Source organism: Gymnodraco acuticeps, unplaced genomic scaffold (genome assembly GCF_902827175.1).
Source record: "Gymnodraco acuticeps unplaced genomic scaffold, fGymAcu1.1, whole genome shotgun sequence".
Classification (NCBI taxonomy): Eukaryota; Metazoa; Chordata; class Actinopteri; order Perciformes; family Bathydraconidae; genus Gymnodraco; species Gymnodraco acuticeps.
The window spans coordinates 5024909-5042590 of NW_022990295.1; the positions used below are offsets into that span (position 1 = coordinate 5024909).

At 39.1% G+C, this 17682-nt stretch overlaps 2 protein-coding genes across 2 annotated transcripts; both read left to right on the top strand.

Moving 5' to 3' along the window:
* Positions 1–2823: 2823 nt before the first annotated feature.
* On the top strand, positions 2824–10126 carry LOC117550122 (protein max-like). The gene is made up of 4 exons (XM_034222446.1): positions 2824–3019; positions 5298–5405; positions 8588–8726; positions 8813–10126. Exons 1-4 carry the CDS (start codon positions 2831–2833, stop codon positions 8995–8997), a joined length of 621 nt encoding a protein of 206 aa, XP_034078337.1. The 5' UTR covers positions 2824–2830; the 3' UTR covers positions 8998–10126.
* Positions 10127–12301: 2175 nt separating this feature from the next.
* Positions 12302–17647, top strand: LOC117550080 (ras-related protein Rab-15-like). Its single transcript, XM_034222377.1, has 7 exons — positions 12302–12501; positions 15358–15418; positions 15495–15555; positions 15639–15716; positions 15898–15987; positions 16620–16685; positions 16803–17647. Exons 1-7 carry the CDS (start codon positions 12378–12380, stop codon positions 16959–16961), a joined length of 639 nt encoding a protein of 212 aa, XP_034078268.1. The 5' UTR covers positions 12302–12377; the 3' UTR covers positions 16962–17647.
* The last annotated feature ends 35 nt before the right edge of the window (positions 17648–17682 follow it).

Below are 17682 nucleotides of genomic sequence, written 5' to 3' on the forward strand. Positions count from 1 at the left end.
AGAAACCTTTTTCTGTTAAAAGTGGACTGTTTACTGGCACTTTTTAATAGTTGAGTAAATTGCACTTGGAAGATTAAAAATGTTTACAATTCCCATGCACTTTATTGTTAAAACAATGTGATTGTATGACTATTTTTGAAGATTCTGCTCAGTGTTAACAATTGAAATGCACTTAACTGTTTAAATAATCTCAATGTATGACCATATTGCACTTATACATTTTTTATCATTTGGTCAATAAAAAAAAACATGATCAATAAAATCTTGTGTGGCAATATATTGTTTACTGGTAACCTTACTAATAAAGTAATATTAATGTGTAATATGGATCAATTATTAAGTAAATAGCTGCCTACGATTAGGAGTAAATATTACTCATTTATAAGTAATACGTTTTATTAAGTAATTGAGTTAGATTTTACTTAATTTCTTAAAGTAAGTCTTATATATTACATATTAGTAACCTTTACCCAGCTGCCTATGATTGAGAGTAAATATTACTCATTTATAAATAATATGTTTTATTAAGTAATTGAGTTAGATTTTACTTAATTTCTTAAAGTAAGTCTTATATATTAAATATTAGTAACCTTTACCCAAAAATATTGGGTAAAATCTACTCAAAAGGAGTGTGTGCAAATTGTTACCCCCATTTTATTGAGTAGATCCTATAGGTTGATTTTTACAGTGTATAGATACAAAACAAGAAAAAAGATTTGGCTGGGTTAATCGGAACAAGAGAATACACAGACACAGACAGAGAGGGAAAAGGTCATTGGATAAAAGTTATTCTTGATAACCCTCTAGAAAGATCTCATGAAAGTCATGACAGTAAAGGTCAAAGGCCCCGACATGGTGTCTACATATTACATGAGAATGTATGTGTTATCATATCATTTAAAAGGACATAAAACAGCCCAAGTGCCTCCCTTTCCTATTCAAATTAGACAAATAATTCCTGATAATACATTCACAAGTACATGTATTGGGTGCTGCAGCAGGTTTATATGCAGTGATGACTTGCTGCAGAAGCTATTTGGCAAGTGTAAAGCCATGAATGGTGGGTGGGGGAGGGAAGCCATAGTGAGCCAGGCCACCATCTGGCCTCAAAATCATATGCTGCAAGAAGAGCTTAGTTATTGTAACACACTGCCCTGTTGTCAATGACCATCACACTTCAACAACATGCATTTTGCACTGCGGTCAAGCCAGCCTCCACTCGGGAAAACCTAGTCAAGCCAGCCCGCACGTGATATTGCGGTGCGCGAATATCCTATGCATTACGGTAGAGTCCTGGAAACACTGCCTTCAAAATAAAAGCACTTACTCGGTCAATAACATATACACCAAAATAACATACCAAACATATTAAATTAAGAAATATGTACTATATAATGTGATCAATAATTATTTAAAACAAACTACGTATAACTACCACATTATAAATGAGTGCATGTAAAACTTAAGGAGTTTCAAAATAAAAGACCTTTGAAATATCTATTGTATGAGCTATCATCCCTCTGTTTTTAGATGAGAATAAATCAAAAACTGTTCAGTATCAAAGACTCATCTCACTCCAGGGTGATAGCAGGACATCCCATCTAGTCACTCAGAAAAAATCAGGACATTCTGATGAACAGTTTCAAAATAAAAGACCTTTGAAGTCATAATATTCTTATTTCTTCTGAGTGACTATATGGGGTGTCCTGCTACCAGCCTGGGGTGAAATTAGTCTTTGATACTGGAGATTTTTTGTTTTATTCTTATCTAAAAACAGAGGGATTATAGCCAATATCTGAGACTTCAAAGGTCTTTTATTTTAAAACTCTATATCAGAATATTCTTATTTCTTCTGAGTGACTAGATGGGGTGTCCTGCTATCACCCTGGAGTGAGAGGAGTCTTTGATACTGGACAGTTTTTGGTTTATTCTCATCTAAACACAGAGGGATGATAGCTCATATATGAGACTTCAAAGGTCTTTTATTTTGAAACTGTATATCAGAATGTCCTGATTTTTTCTAAGTGACTAGATGGGGTGTCCTGCTATCACCCTGGAGTGAGATGAGTCTTTGATACTGGACAATTTTTGTTTTATTCTCATCTAAAAACAGAGGGATGATAGCTCATACAATAGATATTTCAAAGGTCTTTTATTTTGAAACTCCTTAAGTTTTACATTCACTCATTTATAATGTGGTAGTTATACGTAGTTTGTTTTAAATAATTATTGATCACATTATATAGTACATATTTCTTAATTGAATATGTTTGGTATGTTATTTTGGTGTATATGTTATTGACCGAGTAAGTGCTTTTATTTTTGAAGGCAGTGTTTCCAGGACTCTACCGTAATGCATAGGATATTCACGCACCGCAATATCACGGCTTGACTAGGTTTTCACGAGTGGAGGCTGGCTTGACCGCAGTATTTCTGCTGCCAACAGAGAATCGAGTTTGCACGACAGATATTTCAGGAGCATGTCACATCAAATATTGTTGTATATGTTTCGTCATCACTGATTCACTTGTGACAATTTCAAGAAATGCATTTTTCAATTGTTATAATTACAATACAGCAAAGATATGTGCATGAATTTGAGTAATAACGGTAATAACACGGAATGTCCTGAGGCTGCTGTGCTTGCAACTTGTAGGAGATAACGGACCGGTATATTTTGGTGGGAGAGTCTAAACCCGTTGTCTTATGGGAAATGTAGTTATCATGCCAGAAGCAGCGACAGCGCTAGCCCGGCTGTGAGTGGTCAAATTACTTCATTTCCCATAAGGCCTTGCTTTGATGCGCCTGCGCTGTTTATGTTTTTCAGTCCATGTGTAGGCGAATCACGTGTAAAGAAACCGTTGATCGTCATGTCTCTGCTGTAGGAAAGCTCCGTGCTAGATTTTATTATTTGCCTCCAGTTGTCGCTGCACTTTGTTTTGACAGCTGCTTGCTTTCTTTTTTCGAACCAGTTCACCGAAGAATGAGCGAAAACGATGACATCGACGTCGACAGCGATGTATGTGGTTTAGTTTCCTCTAGAAGTAGCTAGCCAATTTGTTAGCCAACAGCAACTTTAACATGCCTGCCAACCTACGATATCTGATTGAGCTAGCTAGCTAGTTAGCTTGCTGGGTTTCATATTTATTACTGGATTTTAAGACGAATAGGAGGTGATCTTTTTTACAAGAAGTGTTTTTTCCGTAGCAACTGACTCGCTGGCTTGTAACATAAAGTCAAGCAGTGAGTCTGGTGAATATGTTCCGTGGTTTTACTGCGGTCAAGTGAGCTGTCGTTTGCGAAACCAGTTAAGCCAGCCGTCGTTTAGATCTGGTTTCTTATTTAATAGTGCAATTACGGTACAGGTGCTGGGAGCGGCCAAAAAGGACTTGGACAAACTTACGTGCACATATTATATTACACATCATTTAATGGAATACGCCTTCTTGAAAATGTGATCAAATCTGTATTTTACGTGTTGTTTACCTCCACTGTTATACGTAATGCATTGACACTTCCCTTACTTTTTTACAACGACAAGTAATGTTTATAGGTTTGCTGTACATCCCAATAGATGTCTGCTCAGAATTCAAAGAAGATATAGAAACATATAATGTTGAGTCTCTTAGCTGTGCAGTTCTGGAGAGAACATAACGTTAGACGAAAGGTCACATCCAAACTGCTTATTAACTCAAAAGTTGAACTCTAATAAACAACTGTACATTAAAAATACTATAATTCAACAGTTGAGTATATTCTCAGCAGACAAGGAAAGCAAATGTAGTATGATAATTGTTGTTGTTGATTATATTACTTCAAAGATAGTGAAAGTTCCCCATGCCATTCAATACGTAACTACTTTTGAAGTGGATTTATATTTAAATGTTAGTTTTTCCTCCCATACCGTTGAATTAGGGATGTGGAAATTGAGTGTTTATTGTAGCTAGCGTAACTTTCAAGGTTTTTAGCGAGTCTTTAAACGTCTATCATGGCCGCTCCAAGCAACCTCGGCGTAACTGCATGAATACAGGCGCAACACACCCCAAACGGCGGTTGTGCAAGAAGAACCCCAGAGACAGTGTTGATGTTTTCGTGTGTTGTCGATTAGCAACATGCCAAGTTCACCTGTTCTGTTCCTGCACATATCTGGGCCTTTCTAAAATGTGTTTTCCTAATGCGAGAATTAAGCACTGCTGCATTATTTAAAGCTGCATTTGAAGCATACTTGCCAAATGCAACATAACACATACTGTACAATGTACATGCTGAGTTAAATGGCCTGTGGTTTACACACCGCTGCTTTTAAATTGCATATAAAGGTGCCATAGGGTTTCAATTGAGTATGCATATGATTTTGTGTCAGATTCTCGATCTGGTCACATATTTCTCATAGCCATGGATTCCCCTCCCCCCTTTGATTAAGCTGTGATCTCCAGCTTGGGATCCTCTTAAAGCCACACTATACATAACATGCTGTTAAGCCCACGTTTTTCAACATTTACACCTTAACACGTTACAGGATAGATTAATCCTTGATACGAATAAAGATATGGTTTTAGTGTTGCTCAGTGCAGAACTTACTGTAAGAGAGGTCATTTGATCAAGTTATGTTTTCACAATCATTGGCAGCGCTTATGAATGACATGCATGCAGCTACACATGTACATTTAAATATATATGGTGTTTCTTCCTAATAATATACATTTTATTGTATTTCACCTAGAAAATGGTTCCTTACATTCAAGGTGCCTTAATGATACACAAATCTATAAAGCTATTGCCAAAAAATCCATCAGGTAAGTTAAAAAAAGCAAGCATTTTATGACTTTCTCTGGAAGATATTGCTCTTAAGGTTGCATTTACCTGCTTCTATTGGTTATGTTCAGTCCTTTTGAAACAGCGGGGAGAAGGTAGACGTTGGAGTTAAAATGTAGTTCTCGTGAAGGACATTTGGTAGACAAAACTGACCCATGTATGCTGTTCCAACCTTTAAACAATGCCACATATTTAGTTAACGTTCTGTAAACACATCCCCTCCCTGTAAACAATATGCTCACACCACAGGTCCCTGCTGTATGATGAGTATAACATAAGAACACATAACACGTTTTGTACCACTACTCATTCTGCTTGAGTCCAATTCAAAGCTGAAACATTTGTATATTGACATTTTTTTAATAGCTCTGTCTTTCTTCTATGTCCAAACTCACATGGGAATGACTTCCTTGGTATTATCTTATGAGTTTTTGAGTATATGAGCTGCGTTCTGAGTGTACACTTTGTCTCTCCATCTGTAGGCAGACAAGCGAGCCCATCACAACGCGCTGGAGCGCAAACGCAGGGACCACATTAAAGACAGCTTTTCCGGTTTACGAGATTCTGTGCCTGCATTACAAGGGGAGAAGGTGAGAGGAAAATATATGCATTTTCTCTACCAGAAAAGATGTTGAATCTGTTTTTAAGGTAAGCTCTCTATCTCAGGGCACAGCAACCTAGTTCACATAAACAACTTTTAGATTTTCTTGTCAGTGTCACTATCAGTTAGTCTGCCTTAAGGCTAGCTAACTATTTACATAACCTGAACTGCATGTCCTAAGATATAGGAAAACAAACAGATGAGAAACTGTCAGGAGGGGGTGTGTTTTCTCTAGATTAACCACATTAGCCATACAAAACTATAAATAAACATACAAAGCTATTTCTATGTTGTTAAATTATTTCTAACTGAATGATATTATACTTAAAGGATGACAGTGTGAAGAATGGGTAGTCGAGGTTGTCGCAAGTAGATGCACCTGCAGTTAAAATTATTAACAAAATGATTAGACTGTTTTTTTTATACCGAACATAGTGAAATATGCCAGTTCTGATATGTTAACGCTCAAAGCCTGTTAACTTGTTATGCACAGGTAGGGGCTTTTTCATAACTGCCCCCACCTGACCCGTTATAAGAGCTAATCTGCACCGCCCAGGCCACAACAACATGTCTTAATCAAACACCAGAACCTGACCCGCAAACCCCCCCCCCTTTTGCATATGCATACAGAAGAACAATTGACAGGATTGTGACATGTGTGCTCTTCGAGGGAGTGCCGTGTTTACTTCAGTCTCTCACAAACACATGTTCTCTTCCTCGACTTGAAAGAGATGGGTTAAGAAACGCCTTCCTCCTTATGAGCACCAGTCATTGTCTGACTGAGTTTAGTTTGACTGAGCATATCGACCAAAAGAAAAGAAAGTGTCAGCCGTAATGAAAGGTTACAGCTGCCTCTCTGATCTAGACCAGGGGTTCCCAAAGTGGGGGTCGCGAGATGATTACAAAAGAAAAATTGAAATGTACAAACATTTAATAATTTTTATTAATAATAACGCGTGCATAGACATTTTTCAGGGGCGGACTGGCCATCTGTATAATTTCCCCGCAGCGAGGCTCCCCCCGTTGACAAAACACTAGCGCAGTGTTTCTCAAACTTTTTCATACCAAGGACACTTAACCAATAAAAAAACACTCACGGACCACCTAACTCCACAAATATCCAAAAACAATAGGCCTGCTTACCACTCCAACAGTACATAACAGCCTAATAATGACAGCTTAACCTTCTCTATATCGCCTCGTTCACACAATAAATCAACAATACAAATACAACTATAGATTATATAAGCATTTAGTTCAAATGCGATTTAAAATGCTCTCAGGTTTTACACCTCTTATGAAATGTAGACTACATTTATTACGGAGTTTATGTCCAACAGACTCACAGATCATTTGCTACTGAGAGATATGCAAAATACACCGCATGTAGTACGACACAAACCTCCGCTGTGGATTTTCAAAACAAAATACAGTAAAACTATGGCCGCAGCCCAAGTTTAACTCTCTGAGGTCTAAGTCCCTTTTTCACATGTTAGGCTCGCCTGGTCTTTTTTTGTAAAAATGCTATTAAAACATGAGCCTTGGTGACCATCGGGCTGGCCTGCATGGTGTGCCTACAAAACAAAAATAAAAAACCTTTATGCAGCCCCAACAACAGCCTCTGATCATCAACAGACTTCATGCAATGCTTCATTGGATGCATATATTAGATAGTAATATCTATCTCACTCCTAAAACATCAAAATCTACTTCCAGCATGGATAAATATTCATAAAATGCATCCATTGTTTGTTCTATATGCTTCTTGAAATCCTAAAAAAACACCTAGTTTTTCTAGAACAGATTACAAATCGCCTGAAAATGGTACACACAAGTGGCAACATGTGTGACGAAGGTGTTGCGCTGGGCTATATCATGAAACTTAAGCTCGCTCCATTGCGAAGATATTCCCGCGAGAGTGTGGAAAACCTAAATAAAAATCCCCCCAGTTGTCAGGGGTCGCCAGTCTGGCACTGTTATTTTGGGGGTCGCGGGCTGAAAAGTTTGGGAACCCCTGATCTAGACGACCAGTGGGTGAAAAGACAGCTTCCTTCATCTTGCATTGTCACAGTTACTGACTTTCCAGCTCATCACCTGCAATTCCAAGTCCTTAATATTCAACCACCTAATCAGACATTATTCCAGTTGCACACTTAAGTGTCAATGTTATACTATTGTGTTCTGCTTGGACAGCTTTCTTAGAGGGCTTTAATAGAGGAATGAGAAAGTAATAATCAACCAAACAATCTTTATCATCCACAAATGTGTGAATTGGCCTTTTGGCTTCATAGGTGGATTAAAACACTTAAGTCATTATACATACAACTAATATATCAACATGCACAGGACAAACCGTAAATCAGGGACTTATTTTAGAAAAGTGCTTGCCAGCAAAGCCACCTATGTGTCAAATAAGCTCACACTAGTTTCCCCTTAATGATGAAATCTGAGATCTGAAATATTGCCTCACATGTCCTCAGTGTACTATTACAGACTGAAGGCAGCAGCTCTATAACATTTTAGCACCTAGCCCACCGTAACCAAGAGACATTTGTTGGTATAGTCCATTTGATCAGTAAATCATTATTAGCAGGTGCAGCAGACATTGGCATCATTCATTGTGCAGTTGGGATGGTGCTTTATCATGAAGGAAATGTGTGTATTTGTGCTAGGAAATATTCTGCAATATGTCATTGTTAGCACCAAAAGGTTGCTGACCCTTTGGAATAGTTATGTTTTTTATCCTTATTGTATTATCCTTATTAAAAAGTCATTGCAACTGGGGATGTCAATGTTTAAATACAAATGTTTTTAAAAAAAATTGGTGATTGGTTACAGATTATATATTAACATTGCCAAAGAAATGTCAGCTCATCTAAACAGATATAGTGTGTCAAACTTAATTGATTCATGTAGCTCTGGCGTAAATGTAAAGTGCCTCTTCTATTTCACGTCATTTTGCCTTATTATTTTTTTTTGTAATCAACCGATACAAATATTTGTTAATGCGTGTTGGCTATCGAAAGCAAAACGAGCTGAACCTGCCATCCCCAGTTGCAACATACATGTGTAACACTGATCACTGTATAACTGTTTTGGCACAATTAATGTTGTTCTGTTGAACAGACACTGCAGCTCTTTTCCCACGGCTCTCTGAATTTTTGCTGACAGAGTTCTGTCAAACAGGCTTCCCGAGCACAGATTCTAGACAAAGCCACCGAGTACATCCAGTACATGAGGCGAAAAAACCATACCCACCAGCAAGACATCGATGACTTAAAGAAGCAGAATGCACTGTTAGAGCAGCAGGGTACGTGGACGAACGGTTTTGTTTGTGTATTTGTGCGACAGTATTCGACTGGATCTAATGTGTCTTTCTGTCTCTGGTTACTGCAGTTCGGGCTCTGGAGAAGGCGAAGGGGAACACTCAGCTCCAGACGAACTACTCTTCTGACAGCAGCATGTACACAAACCGGAAAGGCAGCGCGGTGTCGGCCTTCGACGGCGGCTCCGACTCCAGCTCTGAATCAGAGCCGGATGAGCCTCCCAACAGAAAGAAGCTGCGCGTGGAGCCCAGCTAGACCCGGGTCGTTTCCCCGGTTCTCCAAACAGACTCTTTTTGCCCACCAGCCCCCACTCCTCTCACCTGTCCGCACTGTCCTGCCTTCAAACGGCAGTCCAGGAGACGAGGTGGAGACTGTGTGAGAGCGATGCTGTTATGTATAAAACGCTTCTACCTTCCTTTCCCTCCTGGCAAGCATCCTGTCACTCCGTTTCGTGGCCCAGCAACAACTTTTTAAATCCCAAAAGTGAGGCAGCTCTGCAGTTTTGAAGAACAATATGCTTTTTTTCAGACCACATGATAACCATTCATAAGCAAATGTGGAGACAACAAGGTATGAGGCTTAGGTAAAGCTACAGAAATTATAATACATTTGTTTTTGTTTTCTCTTTCGGTTTAGACAACCTCTGCAATCTGTGAGAGAGTGAGACTTTTCGACTTTAATGAAATGGGTAATTAGGGATAGTTTACCTTTTTAATAATCAAACTTTTCCAGAAAAGAATGTGAAGTTGCTTTTGAAAAAAGAAGAAGTCTGTTATACAAAGATGCAACCCTCCACTCAGTGTAGGTGGCTGAAGTTTTTGTCTTTAAAAGATGTTAGTGTAATTGAATTAATTCCTCAATTTATAGTAATGCTTGGAAATTAATTTGTTACCCTCATGTTTGATCTCCTTTACGTTTGGCTTGAGGTTTCCCAGAGAGCACAGGAGGATGAATGAGTTGACCTGCTGTTTCAATGAATTTCCCACAGGTTCAACTATTTATTTTCCTCTATTTTTATTAGTATCAGATAAAATATCAATATGAAAAAAAAATCCCCTAATGGATACTGAATGTTACGTAAGGGCAGCGACCTTTATTTTTGTAAATGAAAGTCCATTTCAGTGTGTAGTACCACTGTATACTCTTTAATGGTGTCAGTTCTGCAAAGAAAAGCCTTCCCTAGAAATATTTGCCTGTGTTGGGAATGTTTATCTTTCTTTCCTTTACGCAGAGGTAACTTAGTGTGTACGTAATCAATATTTGTTTGTTCCATTCCATGGAAATTACAGGTATGTTGTACATACTGCCAACGGTTGTCTTGCAAGTTAAGGCATACCTTTATTATGAGACTATAAATAAAACTATTTTATCCTTTTGGGATGTATTTGTGCCTCAACATGTTTTTAATTATCATCTTATGGTCTTATTAAGCTTACTTAATTGCTTATATATATATATATATATACAGTGCAATAAATATTTCATGCTAAATGAAGCTCTGTTGCTTGGATATCACTAGATCCTGTTACAGCGTAATTAAGTACATAACGATTGATGTGTACATTAGCATAATTACTAGCTAGCTGCTAACTGCCGCCTCGTTAATATCAAATCCATCATAATAACAAATCATTACCATGCTGTCATGAACGCGCGGTTCTGTAACTTACGTGTACGCAAATTGACGTGCTTGATGTGAACGAGCATTTTTGGTTAAAGTTGCGCATGCGCTATGAGCGCATATACGGGTACTTCTCAGGCATGCCGGGTAATCTGTAATCTGTAACGTTTCGCTCTCTCAAAAGTTGGGCCATTTTATCATCATGCGCCAATGAGCAACTCTCATAGGAATGAATGAGGCCCCGCCTCCCACGCTGTATCCAGTTCTTATTATACATCCATGTAAATATCAGATAAACTACTACGCATACGTGACTGGCGAGGCGGTATAGATGAGAGTAACACCTACGTCACTTCCGGGCAAAAATTACGGCCCCGCCCACTTTTGGGGGAAAACAACACTCATTTGAATGGCGGTCAATACAAATTCTGAAGTTTTTGCCAATCCGATCAAATTTTTTTGAAAACCGTGGATTTTTGGATCTTCAAAGCGCTCGATTACGATGGCCAGTCAGGCAAACAATTACATTCGATCATTGGAAATCGACAATCAGTCTCGATATATGGTAAAATTAAAATCAGTAGGCGAGCCTGTAATTTCTCCAGCTGTTACTCTCATGAGCGAGGCGGAACATAATAGTTTTAACATGCCAAAAAGCTGCTGTGTCGTTTATTACACCTCAAACATAAAAAATAATTAAGAGTTCAGTGTTTCTGTACTTCCTCTAAGAAGAAAGGACAGTAACAGAAGATCTCTGCGGCTTCAGGCTCGATCGCCAATCAAATGACAGCGTTGTTTCCCCCAAAAGTGGGCGGGGCCGTAAAGTCACGTAGATGTTACTCTCATCTATGAAAATCGATCGCCTACTGCTATATTTAACCATATATCGAGCCCGATCGTCGATTTCTAATGGCTTAATGCAATTGTTTGCCTGTCTGGCCATTGGAATCGGGCTCTTTGAAGATCCAAAAGTCTCCGGTTTTCATACATTTCTGATCGGATTGGCAAAAACTTCAGAATTTGTATTGACCGCCGTTCAACTGACGGCGTTGTTTTCCCCCAAAAGTGGACGGAGCCGTTATTTTTGCCCGGAAGTGACGCATTTGTTACTCATCTATGTGTGGTGGGGGGGGCCAACAAATATATCAGGGTGGCCATGGCCCCCCCTGCTGGCGCCACTGCTAGAGTACCCTGGAACCGAGGGGAACTCTGAAAGAATACGCCCATTGGCTACAAATCAATATATGATTGATTGGTTGATCAAACTGTCAGTCCAAACGTACGCTCGCATTGCCCTGGCAGTGCAACGGCCAGGGCATTCGATCAAGGATGTAGAATACCTTGGTTGAAGGATATTCTACCCAGAGACCCAGAACAAGATCTGATTGGTTGCTTTCTTTTCTAACAGAAAACCACTGAAATGCGTAGTGCATGGTCCGAGAAGGACAAACAAATCAACGTAACACTTATTACAGATCAACAACACATACGATTCTCATGCAGGCTATTCATATACACTTCTTTAGGGATACATATGCTGCCTTCAGGAGCCGTAGGAAATAATGCGTAATGTCATGCGTTTATTACGCAGTGTTGAGAATGTGGACGAGAAGTTCGAAGACCTGAACAAAATAAGCTAATCTTATGCATTACAACTGTGGAGCTAATCCCTTTATATATAAATAAAAAAGAATAACGTGGATTTAACATAGACGTATAAATTATAGGTCTATGTTTAATTCACGTTTTTTCTTTTTTATTCTACGTTCCCCCCCCCCATAGTTTTAAAACAAGACTAGTCGCTAAACTACAATGTTCTATATTACAAAGCAACCGGCTTCTTCGGCTTTAAAATGAGATGAGTTGTGAGTTCTCGCTGTCTACACTTGGATTTATAATTGCCAAGTTAAGAAGTTGGTATTTTCCGAGTGTCCCTGAAGGCAGCACGCAGTCACAGTGCACTGCACACAGCTCGATGGAGGAGTCATGCTTTCTTCTGTTTTAGTTTTATGTCATGGCTAAACAGTACGATGTCTTGTTCAGGCTGCTCATGCTCGGGGACTCGGGGGTCGGGAAGACGTGCATGTTGCGCAGGTTCACGGAGAGTGAATTTGATCCTTCACATATTTCCACCATCGGTAAGAACATCCAACAAGTTTTTCAATCGCCCTTGTTTCTAAACTCATCATATGTGTCCGCATTAACCGCAGGTTAAAACCGGATAAAATGTCACAGAATGAATGGAGAGGCTGCAATTTGTAACAATAAACTGTCATTTTCCTTTTATTTAAAAGTGTTTAAACAGGCCTAATTAGCTAGTGGTATAAGTAACACGTGCCTCAGGTCATACTAGCCCTTTAACTGGATGAAACAAACTGTCAGTGCTATGAAGGATCCATTAACAGTCATCAAATATTTACATTTTGTAACCGATATATGCCCCTAAAGAAAGATACTGAAGGGTGCAGGAGAGGCTTAAAAAAGCTAATGTGACAAAAACAATAGAAAGGAATTTCCACAGGAAAAGAACACACTGCCCTCAAAGTGTTTGAGATCCTGTTTTGTATTCAGAAAATGACACTTGTACACTGATAAGCCCATTAGTGCTTCATACCACTGATGCCGTTTTCATCATGTGTGATAAACTAATGACATGAAGAATAATGTTTGGGGTGTTTCAAAGGAAAAGTGAAAACTGTTTCCATTAAAGAAAAACAAGTATTTTACTCTACTTTGTAGGCTTTTAGTTTGTTGCAAGAGAAGTGTGTGTGTGTGTGTGTGTGTGTGTGTGTGTGTGTGTGTGTGTGTGTGTGTGTGTGTGTGTGTGTGTGTGTGTGTGTGTGTGTGTGTGTGTGTGTGTGTGTGTGTGTGTGTGTGTGTGTGTGTGTTGTGTGTGGTGTGTGTGTGTGTGTGTTGTGTGTGTGTGTGTGTGTGTGTGTGTGTGTGTGTGTGTGTGTGTGTGTGTGTGTGTGTGTGTGTGTGTGTGTGTGTGTGTGTGTGTGTGTGTGTGTGTGTGTGTGTGTGTGGTGAATTCAGGGTGAGAGGTTCGTGAACTGCACGCTGGAGAGCTCGGTCACATGGGATTATGGATTATACCCAGACATTTGAAAGTATGGCACATGAAATCTCCTTCCTTTTAGACTCATGATGTCGTGATTATCAGTAAACATTAGTCTCCCTCATCTGTTTCCCTATTTCTCTTAAGCATCAGTCTGTGGGAACACTGACACACAGGTTGAAAATACCTGTTGCATTCACGGCTTTGCAGTTACATAAGCACACACAAGTAAAGCAACAATGGAACTGTGTTAATCAGAAGCTTGTGTCAGCGTTTCAAATCTTTGTTTCAGGAAATGAATCTGCACACTTTCCTGGCTCACTGTCTGGGACACAAGAATAAAACAGCCGTTGTCAAAGTGCTTTTCCTAATTTGACACGTCTGCTGTAGATTAACAGTTAAAAAAAAAAAGACAAATATTTGTTTACGCTTCTTTACTGAAAGGCTTTTCTGCTTTACTTTGTTTAGTGGGACAGTTGACTGTAAACCTCTGGGATTTGGATGGCAAAACATGCTGACACTCTTCTTTTAGTGTCTAGTAATTCAATTGTCACAACCTATTTTAGTTGCTTCTGGTGAGTTGGTTTGTATGTAACTGATTGTGTTAAATGGGCAAATCATATTGTCTTATATTGATAGCTGGCTCCTAAATTAAACGGTCCAATGTCATATTGTGTTTATGTGGCCTGAAAATGGAAATCAATATTTTTAATAATTAATTTAAAGGTACCTATTATTCAAAATCCACTTTTTCATGTCTTTTATACATAAATCTGTGTTAAGAGATTCTGAAAGTTTGTGATGCCATAATGTTTTTTTGGCTTATGTAACCATTAGCCAATAACCGCCTAAGGCAGTGGTTCTCAAACTTTTTCTGTCAGGCCCCCCCTTTGGAGAAAAAAAAAAGTCGGGCCCCCCAAATAGTCAATGAGCCAAGTTAACATTTATTAAAATACATCAATATGAACGTGAACATTCCTTTGCTAGAACAGTGATAATAAAACAATGCTCCATAAGTCTGTGTGGTCAAATTTAGCACCAGAAGCTAACAACAACGATCTCCGGTACCGGTGCGCTTGCTCGCGCACGCACACAAAATGGCTCGTTCCACATACACACAGAGCCGAGCTTGAATTAAACGCAGAGACCCAGGCGTATCTGTACCATATCATATTATTTTCGAATCAATAATTTTTCAAATTATGATTTATAAATGTTTTGAATTTATTTTTTCATAAAAATGTTTTTCCTCCTGGTCTCTCGTGCCCCCCCCCCCCCTGTCATGCCTCTGCGCCCCACTTTGAGAAACACTGGTCTAAGGGAACACCCCCCCACCTTATCACCTGAATCTCCTCCTAGAGCACCATTGTGTTTTTGTTTTTAACCAATCATCTCTCGGGCGTGGGGAGTGGCTCCTTATTTCCATCTAAAGTAAAAGACAGAGAATCAGCTCTTTTGAAACAGAGGGGTTTATGGGATGCTGCAATGCATGATCTGTTTGGTATTTTGAGCCAAACACTTCAGAGACATGTTTTGTATATATCTGAGACCTATAATATATTGATGAAAAATAGTATAATAGGGGACCTTTAAGAAGATAACACATTATACTGTCTGACTTTCTGTCACATTTCTTACCTTTCTTGTCCTGTTACCCGGCAGAAAAAAGCACATTCATAGTTATCATCAGTTTCAAGCCCCTTGTAAAGACACAATGATTTAAAAGCTGTCACTCTGCTGCAGTGCTCGAGAAACTAGGATAATAGTGTTTCTGAGTGCTTACAAATGCCCATTTAAAATAGCACAAAGCAGGATTCATCACCCATCTTTTACCTTTACTAAAGTGATTCAAATTTGATCACAATTTGCTTCTGTTATGTGCTATTGATTCAATCTGTGTGTGACATAAAACATAATTTCCCTCTTTTTGTTGTAGGAGTCGATTTTAAAATGAAAACACTAGAACTAGATGGAATCAGGGTGCGAGTACAGATATGGTAAGTCATCCAATGCATTGACACACCCTGCGTATCGTGCGATCTTCTGCTGATTTAGTTTTTGTCTCGGGTACAGGGACACAGCGGGACAGGAGCGTTATCAGACCATCACCAAGCAGTACTACAGGCGAGCACAGGTGATCCCTTCACATGAACAAGTTACCTCCATGCCTTACTGTGGCGTCCATTGTTTAATCTGTCTTCATTCATTTCTCTCCAGGGTATCATCTTTGTTTACGACATCACCAGCGAGTCGTCCTTTCAGCACCTCATGAAGTGGGCAGGTGATGTGGATGAGGTAAGGAAATAAGTACTCTAATTTCACTCCCTCGCCCTTCACAGTGACCCAGTATTTATACTAACCTCTTGGTGCTCTGCTGATGCTCGCTGCACACCGAGTGGCTTAGTGTGAGTGACAGGATGATGAAGTCCCTTATCTCTGTGCTATCTGTCCTTTCTGTCTCGTTGTTGTTTTGCAGTGTGCCCCAGACCAGGTGCAGAGGGTCTTGATAGGAAACAAGTCTGATGAGGAGCTCAGTAGGCAGGTGACCAAGGACCAAGGAAGCAAGGTTTGATTGGGAATTTGTCTATTGATTGAATCTTTTGCATATTACTTACTTAATAAACAATCATGAAACATATAGAATGTTTAAGGTACTCAAAATCCTCTTACCCAGTAATGTTCGTTTACTGTGTTTTGCTATATATCAAGTATTTAACCTCTAGCCCCAGAGCTTCTTACCTGATGAATAATAAAAAAACACCATTCTCACCATATCACATTATAGATCTAAATTTGGACAATCAGTTATTTATTTTTAACTACACTGTAGATTTTTCTATTAGATCTAAGTTAAATGGCATCAAATAAAATACAATTAAATTATCAGTGACCAGGATTAAATAATAGGCAGACATTTCTAAAGCCAGCTAAAACAGTTTTTTCAAAACTATGGTACAGGAATTCTTTATTAACGTAGCTTTCATTACCACTTCAATAACATGTGAGTTTTTATTTAATTTAGATTATTATTAAGTGGAGGCAGTCCATCAGCTCATTTGTATGAAGTCCTCATTAACAATATATTGATTGGCCAGTAATACCCACTAACATAATGGTCCTCTTACCAGGTGCTTAATTTAATTACCTATAAAATGACTTTTTGTTGTTTTTATTTCTAACCATATCCACCTGTTGAAGCTAGCAGAAACCTATGGGATGGAGTTCTTTGAGACCAGCGCCTCCACCAGCAGCAACATCAGTGAGGTAGGGCATTGAGTGAGGAAACTGTCAGTGTCTGTGCACAAATACTTCGGGGGAATCCCCTGCATCACTCTTTTTGAATATCTCGTGTTTTTATTTTTCACTTCCACCTTCCTTCAGGCCTTCACTTGTTTGACAGAGCTGGTGCTGCAGGCTCACCACAGAGATGTGGACAACTTGTTAGGAGCTCTGGATGATTATCTGGATAATAATGCTTTGGAAGAAGAGAACGAAAGTGAAGGCACTGACGTCAACACTCATAGGACCTGCGCCTGTTAGGAAGAGGGCCATTACTGTAGCTCATAAAGACATTTGTTCCTCATGACTGAGACATGACTCGGCTCTTCTCTGCCTTCTTTATAGATACTGTAACCTGTGTGTCAAGAGGGAGCTCAATTGGTTTCACTTTTCATATGTTGGCAGCAGCAACCAGCAGAGGGCGCTTTCTGTTGCATTATCACTGCCCAACAGCCAGTGAAGAGTAGATACAGGACATATATGTAGCTCTGTATCCAGTTAAAACTATCAATGCACAAGCTCTATTCCTTCTGGTGCACTATTCACTTACATCTACAAATGAATGGGTAATGTGTTTATTTAAGAAATTAGTTTGTTAAGTTGCAAAGAGTCTATATGCTCACACAAGGTAGCCAGAGGACACAGTTTAATTATTTACACCTCGAAACTCAAACCAAGCCGAGTGGATTATTTTACATGATAGACTTATTTCCTCAGGGAAGACAGTGCCATGTTTAATGTTTGCATTTGTTTGTAGCCTTTATTTAACCAGGTGAAAGCCCCTTCTGGCCTATTTGAGTGCAGTGCATGTTTGTTTAATTATTTTTCGGGGTCTGCTTTGGTGCCACAGATATGTCATTATACCATTGTTAGACTTGAAACTCCACTCATGTTGCAAACAAAAACCTATCTAAGTTAATACATTAAAACTGCCATATTTAACACGAGTTGATTGGGTACCTGAGTCTTGCTGAGTCACTAC

Bases quoted from the DNA above. Each gene is read 5' to 3' on its own strand.
- LOC117550122 (XM_034222446.1), top strand. From the start codon at position 2,831: ATGTGTAGGCGAATCACGTGTAAAGAAACCGTTGATCGTCATGTCTCT. The intron at 3,020-5,297 runs GTATGTGGTTTA...CTCCATCTGTAG, and splicing joins ACATCGACGTCGACAGCGAT to GCAGACAAGCGAGCCCATCA. The intron at 8,727-8,812 runs GTACGTGGACGA...TGGTTACTGCAG, and splicing joins TGCACTGTTAGAGCAGCAGG to TTCGGGCTCTGGAGAAGGCG.
- LOC117550080 (XM_034222377.1), top strand. From the start codon at position 12,378: ATGGCTAAACAGTACGATGTCTTGTTCAGGCTGCTCATGCTCGGGGAC. The intron at 15,556-15,638 runs GTGATCCCTTCA...ATTTCTCTCCAG, and splicing joins AGTACTACAGGCGAGCACAG to GGTATCATCTTTGTTTACGA. The intron at 15,988-16,619 runs GTTTGATTGGGA...CACCTGTTGAAG, and splicing joins CCAAGGACCAAGGAAGCAAG to CTAGCAGAAACCTATGGGAT.